General features: G+C 43.0%; 1 protein-coding gene across 1 annotated transcript in view; it reads left to right on the forward strand.

The window, feature by feature from the left end:
• Positions 1–14,644, forward strand: part of DHRS11 (dehydrogenase/reductase 11) — a 62,711-nt gene extending 48,067 nt beyond the window's left edge. The window contains exons 3-7 of the mRNA XM_077836862.1: positions 7,258–7,352; positions 8,867–8,996; positions 10,325–10,417; positions 12,683–12,748; positions 14,603–14,644. Of these exons, the coding sequence (XP_077692988.1) occupies positions 7,258–7,352; positions 8,867–8,996; positions 10,325–10,417; positions 12,683–12,748; positions 14,603–14,644 (426 nt within the window). The remainder of the gene's footprint in view (positions 1–7,257; positions 7,353–8,866; positions 8,997–10,324; positions 10,418–12,682; positions 12,749–14,602) is intronic.
• The last annotated feature ends 3,010 nt before the right edge of the window (positions 14,645–17,654 follow it).

Genomic DNA, 17,654 nt, shown 5'->3' on the forward strand with positions numbered 1-17,654 from the left:
GGCTTTTATAATACATTATGCTGATGCCGCTATGTTTGATGCATGTTCAGTAGGGGATTTTTCCCTTCTCCTTATTTGTATTTCCTCACCTTACTGATGTTGGAGTGTCTTTTTCCTACAGGTTAGTTTATCAATGATCCTAACTTATTATCGTATACGTCTGTTCGTTACCATGGCCCTTTTGTGGTTAGGTATCACATTTGTTATTTCTGTCCTAACTGGTTATTTTGGCTCTTTCCAAGTTCCAAGTGGTGGTGTACCTGTTAAGTTTAAAAGGGTATGAACTTAGGAAAGCCAACCTACTTCAATGCATTCTTTATGTTAAAGGTTGCAGCCATATATGAACCATATGCTTTAGTTCATCACCATTTATCTAGTGAAAGGTCCCAAACCATATGTATGCTAACTTTGCCTTAGCTCAACATACAGGATGTGGTTTGCAGGTACCTTATGTTACAGCCAAAATATACGCTAATATAAACCTATTATAATAAAACAAATAATCAAACCCATAAGAAACGTATAAGAAAAGATATATAGGCAAGTAAGCAGGCCAGCCTTAAACGTATCTCATGTACCTGTTATGTACGTCAGTTTGTTGCCAGGACACTTCTGTAGTTAAATTATTTATCTGTGGTCAGAACGTCCCCTTAAACTCCCCAAATACGTGGGGTTTTCGGTTGGGCCGTTTATCTGTGCAAAGTTTATCTGTTCAAAGTTCACAGGGTCACAGGTCTTAGCCTTATGCTAACTTGCTGAAGCTAATGTCTTACAGGATACAGGCCTGTAGGTTTCTTGCATTACTGCTAAATCTAATGCAAATCAGAATATAATGCAAAGCAGTAAATAAAGGCAAACTAGCCCACTGGGCTACAGAAGTGGCAGCATTCCAGGAGAGTCTGCTACATACCTGCAGGATGACTTCATTACATGGATAGGTCTGCCGTTGCTGTCCTCTTTCGTGAAGGCAAAGACCACAGTTTGCTTTCTTGTGGCTTTGCCACTTGTGGACTATTCTGCTTTTTCTTGCCAAAACTATGCTTCGTCATTTTGTGTTACATGGATTCCAAACTATGGGTTGTGTTATTACTGGGGTCTGCAATACTGCATCACTGTTTAATTCTGAATTTTAACTGGATTATATTTTACCTTGGGACTGATTTTCAGAGGTGCTGAGCTCCCATTATTTTTAACTTGGGAATAGCCTCGTTTACATTTTAATTGGAAAAAGGACCTATTTTCAAGCAGCCCCCTCTCCAAATCACCCTCCCCCCAAACAAAAATATGACAAATCCAGTACATGAGCCCTTTTTTTTTTTTTTTTTTTGACTTGGTACCAAAATACAAAAGCTTTCAATTTCATGTAGATTTGCATTTTGTCGTGATCGTGTCACACTTCTTCAACACAGAGGTCCCCTTTATGGTAGACAAATGCTCCAAAGGTCTCCTTGGAAGTGGATGATGTATCTATAACCCACGGCTGATTAATAGATTTCATGTGATAGAATGTTCTCTCCTGGTCTGTGTGTAATATTGGTGACCTGGAATCTGTGGCATGCTGATTCCAGGAGCCCTAGAGGATGGTCCTATCCCTGCACACTCAGGGAGTCATTACCACGTAGTTGTGTCAAATGTCCACTCACATAAGGGTATGTCTAGACTGCAGCCACTGGGTGTGATTGCAGCCTGAGCCAACATACCCCAAGTTAGCTTAAATCTTGCTTGCTCAGGTCCGTAGTCAGCCGCCCCTCAGCCTAATAAGCTATAGCATTCCTTTTTTTCTGGTCTTTATTACTTTATTTTCTGTTCAAAATCTGGTTAGAGCTGGATACCACTGAGCTGATTTCACGTGCCGTACTAGGAAATTGTGAAATTCTATCACGTTATTTACAAAAACAGTCTTCTATGATATGTACATACAGTACCTAGCATAATGGGACCAGAATCTTAGCTGGAGATACTACTGTAATATTAACAATAAGTGCATGTATTTATGGTTCTGTTTTCTGTACCACACTGTGCCTTTAAAGGTCAGAAGTCCATCTGCAATGGAGGCAGGGTTGTGAGGTGATTTGGGATCTTACAGCATGAAAGATACTTTCTGTTCTCTCTCCCTCTTCTGGAAACTTTATTTTTTCTAATTTTAAGTTATGGGAAATGACAAAGAGAGTCCTCCATTCTGGAAATGTATGTTCTGCTCATTGTGTGCAGACAACATACCTGTGTGTGTCTGCTTTGACCTAGCTGTGGCATTAATTGTCAGGGTGATGTTACGCCGCCTGTGATAAACCGGGATGTCCAAATATTATCCAAATGACGGCTTTATTGAAAGCTTGCCAGCAGCTGAGAGCTGAACCTAACTTGTGTCTAATGAACCCAGTTTCAGTGGCACTTTCAATCTGGAGGGAAAGTCCATGGAAACCACAGGTCCCCGTGTGCTATAAGCCATCCTGATCTGAGCAGCTTTACTGAACTTGGCTCATGACTTTTAACCTGCTAGTAAACATTGAAAATGCCATTAAAAATAGCTCTGGGTTTTTCTTCCTCTCTGAATAGTCCCCTTTTCACAGCTTGGAAATCTCACTCTCTGAACACACTGTAGCTGAGTATAACTTTCGGTCTGGTAGTGGGGCTTTTGCTGTCTCTCTCTAACTACATATGCATCAGAGGGATATGCTTACTTGCCACATGTGTGCCTCTAATCAACATCTGTCTGGTCTGGTTCTGATGCACTTTCCAAAACTTTTCAAGAGTTTCTTGAAACGGAGGCTGCCAGCTCCTTTCATGGGCCATTGGGTCTTCGCAATGCTCTGAATAGTACGTAGAGAATTTCTTCAAATGTTCTGCAGGAAGAAAAGCATTAGAGAACGCTTTTATTTTGAAGGGTGTTACGGAAGCATTTCAAAGTCCAGCTGTGCTGAAGGAGAGGGGAAAAAAATCCCCAAATAACCGTAGGTCCCTTCAATAGGAGACATTTATGGCCTTAAATCTACTGGAAGGGTTTTTAAATTGTTCCTTCTTTCTTTACATCATTTATGAGCTTTTGAGACTGACTTTGACTTTTAACGATCCCTCTTCCCATGTTTCTTCCTTGAAACCTGTTCCTTTAGCTCCACCAGCCGAAGATGTGCTATCATTTATCTATTACAGCCCCTAATGCTCTGCTGCAGGATTCCAGATCCTCGTCACCTGAACTGTTGTCTGTTGTTTATTCCCTCCGCGCCCCTGACTGCAGGCTTCTTAGGGCATGGACCACATCCGCTTTGTGTCCTCTACAGCACTGAGCAAGCTGTTGGCATTTAACAAATGCACAGTGCATGAGTGTGAATTTTATGCCACTCTGGCCCCATAAAGGGGCCTTAAAATGAGTGGAAATATCCCCTAGCCTGAAAGTATCCACAAAATGCCCCTTGTACAGAGGAGCTCCTTTGAATGGTGTGGAGAGAGCCCCTGGCTCCAGCCCCTGGTGTAGGGGGACGTCGGGGGCATCACGGATGCATACTGCATTACGGCTATACTTTGTGTCCCAGGGCTCACAGAGGGCTACATTCAAGCAGTCTCAAGGCAGGGGCTAGCCAGGCTCCTGCAGGACCCCAGCATATGGGGCTTACAAAGGTGGTTTAAAGCCACCCTTGTGCCCTTCCCCTAAGTGCAAGAATGGAGCAACTGGGAAACAAGCCCTGAGATTTTTATCAGTCCTTGGTCAGATGCACTCCCATTGACATTGGCCAGAATCTCGAGAAGGACCTCCGATTTGGCTGGTATTACAGCATGGTTTTGTCTGAATTTCCCCCTGATTCTGTTTCCTATTAAGGTACTTTGTCTCCAGCTGGATGGGCAGAAAAATGGCCTCTTGCCAATCCATTGCTGAGAGAGGAGAGGTATATTGGTAGGATATTGCTCAGCTGATTCTATTTTGGGACTCCCAGCAAATTACCAACTTTTCCAATATCTCTTTATTGAGTTTCTTTTCTTTGAATCACTCCAGGTAGAGCCAGACAGTAGCGGAGAAATTGAAAAGGTCAGAAATGAGAACTGGCTGATCCCGGGCAAGGTGGATCAAAGGCAACAATCCCTCTGATCAAAAATAGGAAAGGTTTTACATGTGTTGGAGCAGGTCCTCAGCTGGTGTTAATCAGCGTTGCTCTGTTCACTTTGATGGAGCTGTGCCGATTTTACACCAGCTAAAGATCTAGCTCATAAAATCACAGGCAGAATGAAAACAATGTTTGCTTCCTCAGCATGGCTCGTCTCCACATGTACAATGCAGCTCTCGGCTAGGGTGTGAACCGGGGGTGAGGGTGGGGGGAAGGGTTCAAAAGCACTTATATGATTTAGGGATATAAAACCCAGTGGGTTTTGAAAATCTCACCCCAAATCTCAATGCCCAACGAGTCATGGGATGGCTCTGCATTATCACAAGGTGGTGGCTTTGGGATAGGAGCGCACACACACCATACCTGGAGAACAATCCCTGCAGCTCCTGGCACAGAGAGGCTTCCAGCAGCCAGGTTTATGCCCAGAAAACAGATAACCAAAGGTTAACGTTTAACACCAAATCAGAGATCTAGGCTTTCAAACTCCGCAAGAGCCACCACCTTGTGCAATGTCTGGTAGGCCTTGAAACTTTAATGGCGTGATTTATGGCTGCCCCCTGCAAGGGTGCCCAAGTCGGGGAGGATGCAAAGAGCCTGCATCCTCAGTGCAGAGGCTGGTCATAGTTATAGCCTTAGCTGTATAGGGGACACTCAGGGCTAAGCTCCTCCAAAGGGAAAGGGTTAGGAGGCAGGGCTGTAGTCCCACCTGTCATGCCCATCCACACCAGCCCAAAGACTCAGGTTCAATTTCTCAAAGGTATTTAGGTGCCTAACTCTCACTGAAATAGGAACCTAGATACCTTTGAGTGTCTGGGCCCCAGTATGGTGCTTTCACCACAGGACTATCCTTCCTCTCTTTTCGTAGAATAGTAGGACTGGAAGGGACCTTGAGAGGTCATCTAGTCCAGTCCCCTGCACTCAAAGCAGGACTAAGTGTTATCTAGACCATCCCTGATAAGTGTGTATCTAACCTGCTCTTAAAAATCTTCCATCTCCTTTCCTCCGGTTTATGAGATTTCCATTCTCCCCTCTATTCTCCCAGCTTGTTTATAATATTGTGCTCTAAATGAGACCGGACTAAAGTCTGCTCAGCCTTCTACATTCTGCTCAGGAGCATCTGGAGTCCTGTGCTGTGTACACACCTTATTTTACACAGTAATCTTTGAACAGCTCCTTCACGTTTTACCCACTGACCTTTACAGCCACGAATTCAAGCAGAACCTTCCATCCACTCCATGTGGGCTACGTTCCAGCCCAGAGGCAAAAGATTCTAGTATGCATACTACCACTTTCAGTAACTCTTGCACGGTGCAGGGTTGGGTGAAAAGTCCTGGCTCTCTGGGTCTTTTGACAGTTCTTCATTGACCGGGGGTGCTTTTTGCCGTTTGTTTGACTATACCTCTGCTGTGCGTGTATGCAAAGCGACAATACGGTACCGTGTAAGGCACATTTTCACAGAGGCCCGTGAAACCGGTAGCTCTGACGCTGGCAGATTTTGCCAGTAGATCTAACACGTTCTCCTGGAGAGGCTTCGACTACTTGAGATGATTGCGAGCCTCAGGACAAGCAAAATGAATCCTGGCAGCTGCTTCTTCACCTTTGTCCAGCTGAGGCGTGGAGGCTCTTTGATGCTACGGATAGATTTCCCTACACTTGTCACTAAAGTAGCGCCGTTAATAAGATTCGTAATGTGGTGGGTGGGGTTTTTGGTTTTTTTTCCTGATGGTAAAACGTTAACTTTTGGCATCCTCCCCAAATGTAACTGCATGTTGTAAAGCACTCTGTGTTGCAAGATCATGATGATTTTAGCTCTCTACATTAAACAGTGCAAAAATGTCCCCCCGTCCCCCCTGTCCTTGCTCCTTCAAATAGCCTAATAGAGAGGCAAGCTGCCAGATCCCCAGCTAATGTAAGCTGGCACGACTCCATTGACTTCAGTGGAATAATGCTGATTTACATCAGATAAGAATCTGAGGCCATTATACTCACAACTTTACGGCTTCACGGGGAGCAGCACTGGTGTTCATGGAGGCTTTTTGTGCTACTAAAAGCCAAGATCTGTATCGCAAAGGTTTTTTTTTTTTGGTTGTTTGTTTAAGATTTGGATTGAAACAATCCATTCACACTTCCTTGACCTTGCTAACTGTGAAATCAAATAGATTTGAAATACCCTGCCTATTCTGGGCTTTACTCCAGCCCTGGAATACAGGGCAACTTTGGTGAGACCTCTAGAGACCTCCCACATAACCCAGGTAAATTTTTAACCTGGTATGTGGGGATCTTAGCCTCAAGTTCCCAGTGTGATGGCATTGTGCTGGCTAAATGCCCAGGTAGTGTTTATATGCTCAGCCAATGTGTAGTAAAAAAAATTTTTTTTACTATTATTATTTATTATTATTATTTAATTTATTTATTTTTATTGTGGTAGCCGTGAGGAGCTCCAGTCATGAACCAGGATCCCACTGTGCTAGGTGTCATACAAACACGGAATAAAAAGTCAGTCCCTGCCTCAAAGAACTCACAATGAGAAAACATAGTTTTCACTTTCCCGTAACTCAAAACCAACCAAACACGAGTTTCCTCTCACTTTGTTTTAAAACAATTAAATCAAATTCATACTGGCTGAGACAAAGCCTAGAGAATTTAATCCCCTAAAATGAATGATGTTGTTGTTATGGTATCAAACTTTACAAGTCCTATAGATACTGTAACGAACTGGCTAGGGTGTATATATCACCACTGCACTCTACAGGGTGGAATCAGAACTGCCTGGCATTTATCTGAGGACCTATACTGGTGACAGCTAATGGCGGGTCTTTTTTATCTCAAGTTGTAAGAACCTGTGCTTTGAAGCTGAAGGATCAGACTTCTATCCTGCTAAGTTCTGAATGGTAGTGGTTGAATTGTAGTGAGAACTGTGAAGTCCCAGGTGGCTGTGGATTCTTTGCAAGTCACCAACGCTAGTTCCAGCCACATTTCCCTCCATGACCTGTTTTAAAGTGCGTGTTAGTATATTTAAGCAAAACCCATTTCTTTGGCTGCAGTGTGGTTACATGGGGTGTAAGTCAAGGCAGAGTTTATCCCAAGCATACAAGGATGAGCATGAAATCCCTGATCACTGCAATGGGCTTTAATCTTCATTTTTTTCCTGCTATTTCAGGTCAACGTTATGGCCGTAAGTATCTGCACCCGGGAGGTCTATCGGTCCATGAAGGAGAGAAACATTGATGATGGCCACATTATTAACATTAACAGGTGAGAGACTGGATTGTGGCTGTCACTGAAAATAACCCTAATTTGCTGTGGGTTGGCTTTCTTCGCTGTTTTCTTTTGTTGCTTTACAGTGCAAAGCTATCCATCCCTGTCTCCCCTGCTACTTGTCTCGGGAAGTCTCTGTATCTCACTGGGAGTTTTTCTGTGCATCTATGTTTTTGGGCCTTTCTGTTTTCGATACCAAAGATTCATGCAGCAGGTTGCCAGTATGTGTTGCTGACTAGTCCCACATTGTTTCATGCTCTAGTAATGGGCCTGTACTGTAGCACTTCACAGCTTCTCCTTTTCCAGATAAGGCTGCTGCTTGTGCCACTGTGTACACAGTATCGGGACACAGGCTATCAATGAGCCCTCTTCTCTCCCAGGCACCCCACACTGGCAGTTCATGGACAACATTCATTCATGTAAAGCCTGAATGATGCAGCTCTGTGTGGGTGAAGTTTTGGGTTTGGGAAGATGAAATTCACTCCTCTAGCCCGGGACCAAGGTACAGGCAGAGACAACCGCTGACCCACTTAAGAATCTGCACAAACACATGGATCTTCTGGTCTCTTCCCTGGCCCAGACTCTTCGCTGCCCACTGAGCTGGCAAATGTAGGGGTAGCATGGAGAAGCCGTCTGAGAAGGGGGACTCCATTCACAGCCACGATGTAGGGTTTACACATTTTATTGGCCCTCTGCACTGGCATGATACAATCCCATGTCTGGTACTAATATTGACTTCAACTGATGCTGGGCCCTGTATGTTGTCCTATTCTGTTTGTACCTACAATTACAAACATTCCTCTCACCTTCTAATAAACTCGGGCTTTGTTTACTGGAGATTTTTCCTGGTTACAACCATTGGTGTCTATCCAGCCATATAGCACCAGTACAAATCACAGCTTTTAGCTTTTTTTTTCTTGTTGACTCTCTGATGTGGCTACACCACTGACCAGCTACCTCTGGTTAACGCTCCCAGTGTAGACAGAGCCTTAGTGTTATCCCATATCGAAGCCCTAGGAGCTCGGTCTTTGGGATGGGTCTGAACTTTCTTTCTTTTTAATTTGTTTTGGGGAATTTCAGTAGAGCTGGTTAAAAACTTGGAACATTTTCATTGAAAATTTCAAATGTTTTCAACATTCTGACCACTCCTGTCAAAAGCCAGAAAGATTGTCATAAAAATGTTGCCCCCACCCCTTCAAAAAAAAAAAATTCCGAACTTTTCAACTAGTTCTAGAAATCAATGGTGTTAAAAGAAAAAAAAAAAATCTCAGCGTACATGATTCCCCCCATTTCATTTTATAGTTGACTATGCTCCTCCACTATTCACAGCCCATTAGCTCATTTCCTAGCTCACAGCGGGAAAGGGGGAAATTCCATATGTACTCATCCATGTCGGATAGGTAGGTTGTTTCCCCCCATCCCTCTTTGGGGTGCTGGTTCCTGTTTGGGACGTCTCAGGCTGTTCCCTGCTCTCCCCCCCATCACCCCCTTTCTTTCTGTTCTCTTCTCAGCATGAACGGTCACAGTGTCGTGCCCCAGTCAGTTGTTCATTTTTACAGTGCCACCAAGTACGCGGTTACAGCATTGACGGAGGGGCTAAGACAAGAACTTAGGGAAGCCAAGACTCATATACGAGCTACAGTGAGTGGTTTTTCTCTCGGCTGTTGTAATGAACAGTGGAATGCTCGCTCGTGATGTGTGTCGGAAGTTTTATCATTTGAGTCATGTTTTTGAGGGCGAGGGTAGCACTCCTAAACCAGAGGGCTGAAGACCTGTTCCTGGCTCTGCCTCTGACTTGCTGTGTGCCTCAGCTTCTGGGCACCCAAACTTGAGATATCTCAGGCCTGATTTTCAAGGGATGTTGAGAACCTACTAGTCAAACATACAGGCTCTCAGAACCACTGTGTTATGTTTCGTGGCACACACCGAGAGAAGTTAGATAAAAACATAAAAACTGTTACCACAAGGTTGCCATGTAACACTGCTTTATTTCTTAGAATTCAGAATAACACGTAAGAGCCGCAAATAAACAGAGAGCGAGAAAGCAGACTGCTCCCTAAAACAGAGCGGCACAACTCACCCAACCTTACTCTAAGCTGAATGCTGACTGACTGCTGTTAGACTCATATCACATGATCCCCTACCAACCTCCCTAACCTGCAAGAAGGACCAGGAAAAATCCCTGAAATTAAAAGTGACAGCGTACAGATTTAACAGTTTTCAGAATACCACACACTGAAAATCAGCACCTAATTTGTCCAAGTTAAACACCCAAAAGTTGAGGCAACCAAAATTAAGGATGCTTGTAGAAATTTAACCTATCTATGCCATAGGTCCCTCATCTGTAAAATGGGGTTAATAATTCTTATCTACCTCACCAGGGTCTGAGGAGGCTTAATTCATGTTAGTGAAGTGATAACGTGAGTATAGACGTAAGTATAGAAATGTGAATGGACAAGGCCTCGCACTGGGAGTCATGAGACCTGTGTTCTACTGCTGACTTTGTCCCTAACTCACTGAATGACCTCAGGCGAGTCACTTAGCCCTTCTGTGCCTCAGTTTCCCTTCTGAGAAAGGGATGGGGAACCAGACCAAGAGACAGGAGATATGGATTCTGTTGGGAGAATAGCCTTTTTTGAGCTGCAGTAACTTACTGAGGAAGCAGGGGAAATATATTAAAAATGGATAATACCAGTCAGATAGTAGCTTTGCTCGAACTGTTTAGTAAGCTTGGCTCTCAAAGGTATTTTATTCAGCAGTTATACTGTGTTGCAAGTTATTTTGTTATTTGCTGTGCTGAACCTTCTCTTTGTGGGGTAGGGGATATCTATCAGAGGTCCCCATGGTAATACCCTTCAGTGATCTTTAAGTCAATATCTATTCTCTTAACATAGTTGTCTTTTTTTTTTTTTTTTTTAAATGAAAGGGGAGTTACAGATCCCATTAGGATGTGCTCTGTTCTTTTCCAGTGTATATCTCCAGGACTGGTGGAAACTGGATTTGCTTTTAAACTTCACGATAATGATCCAGAAAGAGCTGCTGCAACCTACGAGAGCATTAGGGTAGGGAACTGAGAAACTAATGCAGAGTACATTTACACTGATTGCATGGCTAATTATCTCTCTCTAACTAATAATCTTTTAGGACCCCAAGTCTGCATGTCACTGAGCACTTCCTGAAAAATGCTCAGCACCCTCAACTCTCATTGAAATCAATGGGAGGTGAAGGGACTCAGGACCCATTAGGAGGTTCTCAGCAGGATTGGACTCTTCAGACTGAACCACTGATCTCCACATATACCTTGTAGATTTTAATATGTCTCAGTCTTTTTTTACAATTTTCTTATTTACAAGAAGAACATCCAAGTATAAAGATCAACCAATTTTTAACATTGTGTGGGTTTAAGTGACTTGTGTCTTATTGGAGAGAATGTGTACCCCATTAGCTACTACACTTTCTGAAAGTTCGACCTTGCAGTTTTGGAAATTCAGACTCTAACCAGCTTCTTGTAGAGATGTTGGTTTAAAATATTTTTTAAAAACTAAGCATCTTGCCTTCGGAGCTCATCTTAAATCTGATTTATTTAATGAAGTGCTGTAGGAGGAATATAAACCCTCATGCTTCAGGACACAAGCCAGCCTCAAACTAATGGAGGTCAGGAAGGAACCTTCCAAGGGAGCAGATTATCCCTTAATTGACAAATGCAGGGTTCTTGTACCTTCCTCTGAAATGGCTGGTACTCATCACTATGGAGATGGGTCACTGGACTGGATGGGTCACTGGACTGATCCAGTCTGGAAATTTTAATGTTCCTAATTATTACGCAGTTTGTCCATGAAGTCTGGAGTGTCACCCCATTCCTCATAAAACCCCTAGCTTTCTGCTGAAAGATTGCTTTTCCATATCTCTCCTAGTTACATTGCCCCCTCTTCCCCACTGCAAAAGCAGAATGTAGGTCTCCATCCTGGGTAAAGGGCAGAAAGTTTAGGTCTGTGAGGAAGTACATCGGGGCTGAGGGATGGAATCTTCAACCCAACTGATTGGTCTGACCCTAAGTAAAGCCATGAGGTGTAATCCAGGCCAAGGATAAGAGTATCAGATATGGTCTGATTCTTCTCCTCCCCACCCTATGCAGGATTTTGGCCCAGTGGATCTGTGTAATGCACATTGTCACAGGCCATATCCCTTGCTCACCCCAAAACCTCCTTTCTAAGGGGGGAAATGAGGAGTCTTGCCAGGGTGATTTTCCCATGTGTGGTTTCTGCTACTGCTGCTATCCTTTGCTTATTGGGCCAGATGTTTTTGGACACACCCTGGGACTTGTCCCTTTATCTTTAACACAATGACTATAGTGGGAGTTTTATTCTGATCAGCCTTTTGGGTTGTAAATATATTAAGAAAGTGTCTAAATAAAACAGATCCCATTAAAACAAGCTTAAAACCCAACCTGAGCCTGCCAGAATCTATGGAGTGTGATCACAATTTGCCTAACCTAGGGAGCAGGTCTTCCTTGGCAGCTTGAAAACTCTCTCTGCACATCACAAACTCACTAGTTATGCTGGTTAGATCATGGTACCTTTTTTGTTTATACACAGTATGGAACATAAAAGCCAGCACAAGTGAGTGATGTGCATAGAGTATGTTTAACTTTGATACTGAATAGTCTGCCGCTGACTAAGGCAGGGAGAGAAGAGTATATATTTTTCCTTAGCAAACAGCCCAGTTCTGAAAATCTATTGCTCCGGTAAAATCATCTTTGCAGGCATTAAATTATGACTATGCCACTGACTGAAAATCTGCTAGAAGTATTTGCAATATGTCTCATAGGGATAGTGTCTGAGGTCCAGAAAGGTGAAATACACTTCCTAGGAGTGGCAGAGTGGTGTAATGGAGAGCATACGGTACTAGAAGTCAGGAAAGCGAGGTTCTAGTTTCTGCTCTTCTGCTGCCCTGCTGTGTGACCTTGGGCAAGTCACTTTCTCTCTCTGTTTCTGTTTCCCTTCTGAGTCTTGCCTGCCTCATCTATTTAGATTGTAAGCTCTTTGGGACAGCGCCTATCTCACTATGTTTTTGTACAGCATCTAGCACACTGCGGGCCTAATCTCAGCTGATGCATCAAAGCACTGTTGTAATAGTAATATTAATAATAGCCGATGCAAAAATAAAAACAATCCACTTCCCTTGTTAAATTGTTTATGCAGTTTTCCCCATGTCTGTTTTTCTTTTTGAAATGCACTAAGTGTTGTTTGTTAAAAACTGAGCAATTTCACTGTTAAATTTTCCTAAGTAATCCTTTGTCTTGGCTAATATTGGTTCTGTCTTTCCAGTGTCTAAAAGCTGAAGATATGGCCAATGCTGTCATATATGTACTAAGCGCTCCACCTCATGTACAGGTAAGTTGCAGCTCATGTAAAATAACATCTCTGTTGTGTGTAACTGAAAGAGTAAAGGGGAATTTTGCAGATCTGACGTCTGTTAATCAGCGTTGTAGTCTCCATATCAGCTGTGTGCTCAGAAGAGCATGGCCTAGGGATTAACATTGATCATTTTCGTTTACATGTACCTTATGGCAACATTGAAACTGCAAGGATCCAACCGCTAAAGACTGTACGTCTACAAGATAAAAAGTTCCTGCCCCCAGAGAAAAGTTATCTGGGACTCCTTCTAGAACCTAGATAAAATGGAAGGAACATGGACATCTCTTGCCCCTTCTGAACTGAATCGCCTGATGTCCTGCTGACATTCTTGGGGCTAGATCAGATTCTACCAGTCACCAATTTAGGGCCCAATCTTGCTAAGTGCCCAGGGTCACAGAGGATGCGTGTGGCGGAGCAGGAATTGAATGCAGGTGTCCTACAGGGCTAGCATTCTACCCTCTGAACCATCCTTCCTGTCCCTCAGCTCTTCCCAAGGGGTACTGAGTACTTCACCCAAGGATGCCATATGGGCTGTTAACAGGTCTGACACCTAGGTGCACCCGCTCCCCTCCAGTGGCTGGTCCACACAGAAGATAACAGGCTACTACTGCTGCTGCTCCTTTAGTTCCAGAAGCCTGTGCTTTTAGTGCTAAAGAGCACAGGTTCTGTTACCAGTGAGGACACCTGCAAGCCGCGAATTCAGAGTGAAGTATCAAATTTCCAATACCTCACCACAACTAAATCCAATAGTTCTTAGACACTGAAGAGCTGATCCTCTGCTCCTGGCTGTCTTGCTTTTATGCCTCTATTAAATTTGCATTTGAAGTAGTTTTTACTTTCAGTTGCTTTTAAAATCACAATGAATTTGTGGCTCAGACATGAAAATAACTTGAATGTCTCCCTCTGTGTTATGCACAAACTCCACTCATTCCTCAGCTATATGGCCAGATTTTGGGTGCTGAACACTTCAGGAAATCTGCCTGATACCTATTTTGTACTCGCATTATGCCTCTTCATCGAGGGTCCCAAAGGGGTTTTCAAATCTTTTGTGCTTCCAGACATATTTTTCACCCACTATATAATAAATAAATAAATAGTTTGCTTCTCTGCTGCGTTTCAGCTCTTTGCTGATGTGAAGTGACAAACCCCCGACAATCCACATTTGTAGAGTCTTTGAAAAAAATATTAATGAGTGGAGGCCCACGTAGATATCAGTCCATACCACGAAAGCAAGAAAACATGTCAGATGACTTTGGACATGAAAAAAATGTCTAGCAAGATCTTTACACGGGCTCCTGTAAAGCCAGGGCATGAGACATGTGGATATAAGAGCGGTCTTCCTGAATCATTACAGTGGCCCGTTTAGTCCAGTGTCCTCTCTCTGACAGTGGCCACTACTTGCTTCAGAGAAAGTTGCAAGAATCTGTGCAATAAGCGGTTATAGAATAACCTGGCTGTGAGCAATGTTCCTTCCTGACTCTCATTCGGTAGAAGTTGCTGTATGCCCTGAAGCATGAGGATTTATAACCAATATCAGTTTACGCTGTCTTCTTTCTCTTCTGTGTACTAAGATTAAAATCACTGTAATTCTGTTAGAAAAAAAAAATCATGGTTAAAAGAAAAAAACCTGTTATTAAAAACTAACAGAACCTAATGACTGGTGGCTGAATAACTCTGAAGGGATCTATATCTTGTCATATGTATTGTGTTCATTTGCAGTTTGTCATTATTATGTTTCACTCATGTTTAGCGTGTTTATGTTTAGCACACTGCGAACCTTTTAAAATGGGCTTCAGTGCTACTGTAAAATCACCTGTTGGTCTTTTCCAGATCGGAGATATTCAGATGAGGCCTACAGAGCAGATTTCATAGCAAATGAAGAGGAATGCAAGCAGCACCATGCATCAATCCCCCTTCACACCCTCCAGCAGTTTAGGGTTTCATCTGCTGGTTGACAACATTTTAATTGGATGCCAAGGATCACATTTGAAGAATTAATTTTCATTTTCTCTCTCTGAGCTGGTGCTGAGCCAGTAAAAAAAATTACTATTGGTCTTGGGTATCTCTCCCCCTCACTATTACTGTAAATGTAATTTGAAAACACTGCAGGGAAGCAAATCAGTGGAATACTGTATATGATTGGTTTGGGTTTTTAGTTTAGTTTGTTTGGGTCTTGTTTGCTGATGCTCCAGACAGACACAGGTGAAGCATCATGAGATATTTGCCAACTTCAAAGCATCACTTGGTTGCTGATTCCTTTCTGCTGTTGTGCATTCTTTGAATTGTTGCAATGAATTAAATGGCACATGACCTGTCACTTTCTTCTCTGTTTTTTAAGTATTATTGTCGGAGGTGTCCCAACTACTTCATTTGGCAGATGTGATTTCCACCTCCTCCCTGTTCAGCTGTGACATACTAATGCATTGGAAGGAGATTTCCTTTGTACTTAGAACAAAGGATTTGTCTTAATACCAGTCCTCTCTCCTAAAGTCAAAACAATAGACAAGACATCCGCTGTCCACCTTTTTCAACATACATAATACTTCAGATTTTTGGTGTATATTGTGTATCAGTCAATCTAATTTCTGTTCCTCTTGCATCTATTCAAAGCTAATTTTCCTTGTCAGTAATGGCGCATGTGACTCCCCTTCCCCATTGTATCCCACAGTGCCAGAAGAAGTGTAAAGAATACTCCTTTCCTGTTTACATGAATTGTGCCTGACAGATCCGAAGAAGTATCTCTGTGTGATTGCCGTTTCTCTCTCTTTCTAGATAGGTAGATAGATGGAGGGATACGCACCTGAATTTCCTCAGGTTAGGGAATGACGATCTAACGTATAAGTGGCATAGTTAAAGTATGAGTGAGTTGTTTGGTCTTTTTAATAAAAGTAAAATAAAATTGTGTACGGTCTTCTTGTGATCATATATATCCTTTGTACCATCTCGTAGCATTCTTGATGTTTTTGTATGTTTGATATTTGCATGCAATGACACTTTTTGGAAGTATTGACGCAGTCTTAGAAATGCTGTATGGTGCTGTTTAAATGCTGATTGCTGAAAGCTAGTGAGTTGGAAATGTTGAAACTGTGAAATGGTATACGATCAGATTCTTTTGGAGTTGCGGGGGAAGAGAGAGAGGGGTGAACCATACTGAAGCTGTCCAGAATGCATGACTTCTGCATAAAACCTCATTCTGCTCTCATAACCAGTTTTATGCTGGTGTAATTCTGCTGAGTTACACCTGATTTACACTGGTTTAGGACTGAGGACAGTAAGGCCCATAGCTGATTACACTTACAGTTGCGAAACTACTTTAGCTCCCATGTTTAGGCTCCGTTAGAATGGTATAAAAGAGCCACAGGTGTGCACTCCAACCTGATACGCAATTGTGGAGCTGTTAATATGTGTTGCCTTAAGATTCTGATTTCACTTCTGCTGTGCTCTGCATTTCCTGTAGCATTTCCGGTGGTGAACCTGTTGTATTAGGTGGAGCAGGTTTGGTCAAGGGACCTGAGCAAGGACTGGGAGCCAGGGGACTTGATTTTGATATCTTCACGTACACTAGTTTTACACCATCTATGGGTGTTACTCCTTGTTTATATCAGTGTACGAGAGACCAGGATCAGGCCAATTACCTCCTGAATTCCGACTCCCTTTTTATCCTTGGGCAAGTCACTTAACCTCTCTGCCTCAGTTTCCCCATCTGTAAAATGGGGATAATAATACTTACCTACCTCGCAGGGGTGTTGTGAGGACTCATTATCTGTTTTGTAAAGCACTTTGAATATGAAAAGCGCTATGTAAGTGCTAAGTATTGTTATTAAGTATTATTAATTACATCTTGTGATACACAGAATTGCTTGTGCCAAAAGTTGGCAACAGTAGACAGATATGGCCAGAATAGCTGGTAATGCATACATTAGTAATGCTGGCATAAATGAAAAAACAAATAACTTTTTTTTCTCTTTAAAAGTGTGTTCATTATTTTTTTTTTCTTTCCATTCCTGGTTTCTCATCCCCCTCCCTCCTGGGTAAGGCAAGTGCTGACTCAGCCGTTTCTGGATTTGGCTTTTTAATTCATTGCAGGGTAAATTCATCACTGTGCAGGGGACATGAAACAAGCAAATGCACCACTCAAGTCCCACTTAACCAGGACCGGCTCTAGGTACCAGCAAAGCAAGCACGTGCTTGGGGTGGCACAATTCCAGGGGCGGCATTCCGGCCATCCTTTTTTGTTGTTGTTGTTGCTGCTTGGGCAGCATTCCCCCAGGTGCTGAATTAGGGGACACCAGCGCAGCCTTGATTAACAGACGCTGTCCCTAACAACAGTCCAACAGAGCTCAAGACAATTGGCACATGCTTTTCTAGATACTGGAGCCCTTGTTGTGCTCAGATTTGTGGCACTGGGGTAAGGAGGGTCACAGCATTAGTGCATAATTGCAGTGAGTCATTTTCGAAAGCTGCCCTCCCAGATTTTGTACAGCACCCTTGTGATATTCAGCTTGGTTTAACTTTAAAACTCTTCGTGTTCTTCCAAGGATTTATATGCATTGGGAACTGGAGCTCATCATTTTGACAGATGCACTTGTGCCACATTTGTGATAGTCTCTGTTTGCCAGAAGCTAGGAATGAGCGACAGGGGATGGATCACTTGATGATTACCTGTTCTGTTCATTCCCTCTGGGGCATCTGGCATTGGCCACTGTCAGAAGACAGAACACTGGGCTAGGTGGACCCTTGGTCTGCCCCAGTAGGGTCATTCTTATGTGTTGTTATAAAAAGAAAATATTGGAAATGGTGACAATATTTGGAGTCTGAGCCAAATTAATGTTTAGAAATTGGAAACCTGCTGCCCCCGTCCAGCAAAGCATTTAACCACATG

The sequence above is a fragment of the Eretmochelys imbricata genome, chromosome 17 (genome assembly GCF_965152235.1).
Source record: "Eretmochelys imbricata isolate rEreImb1 chromosome 17, rEreImb1.hap1, whole genome shotgun sequence".
NCBI lineage: Eukaryota > Metazoa > Chordata > Testudines > Cheloniidae > Eretmochelys > Eretmochelys imbricata.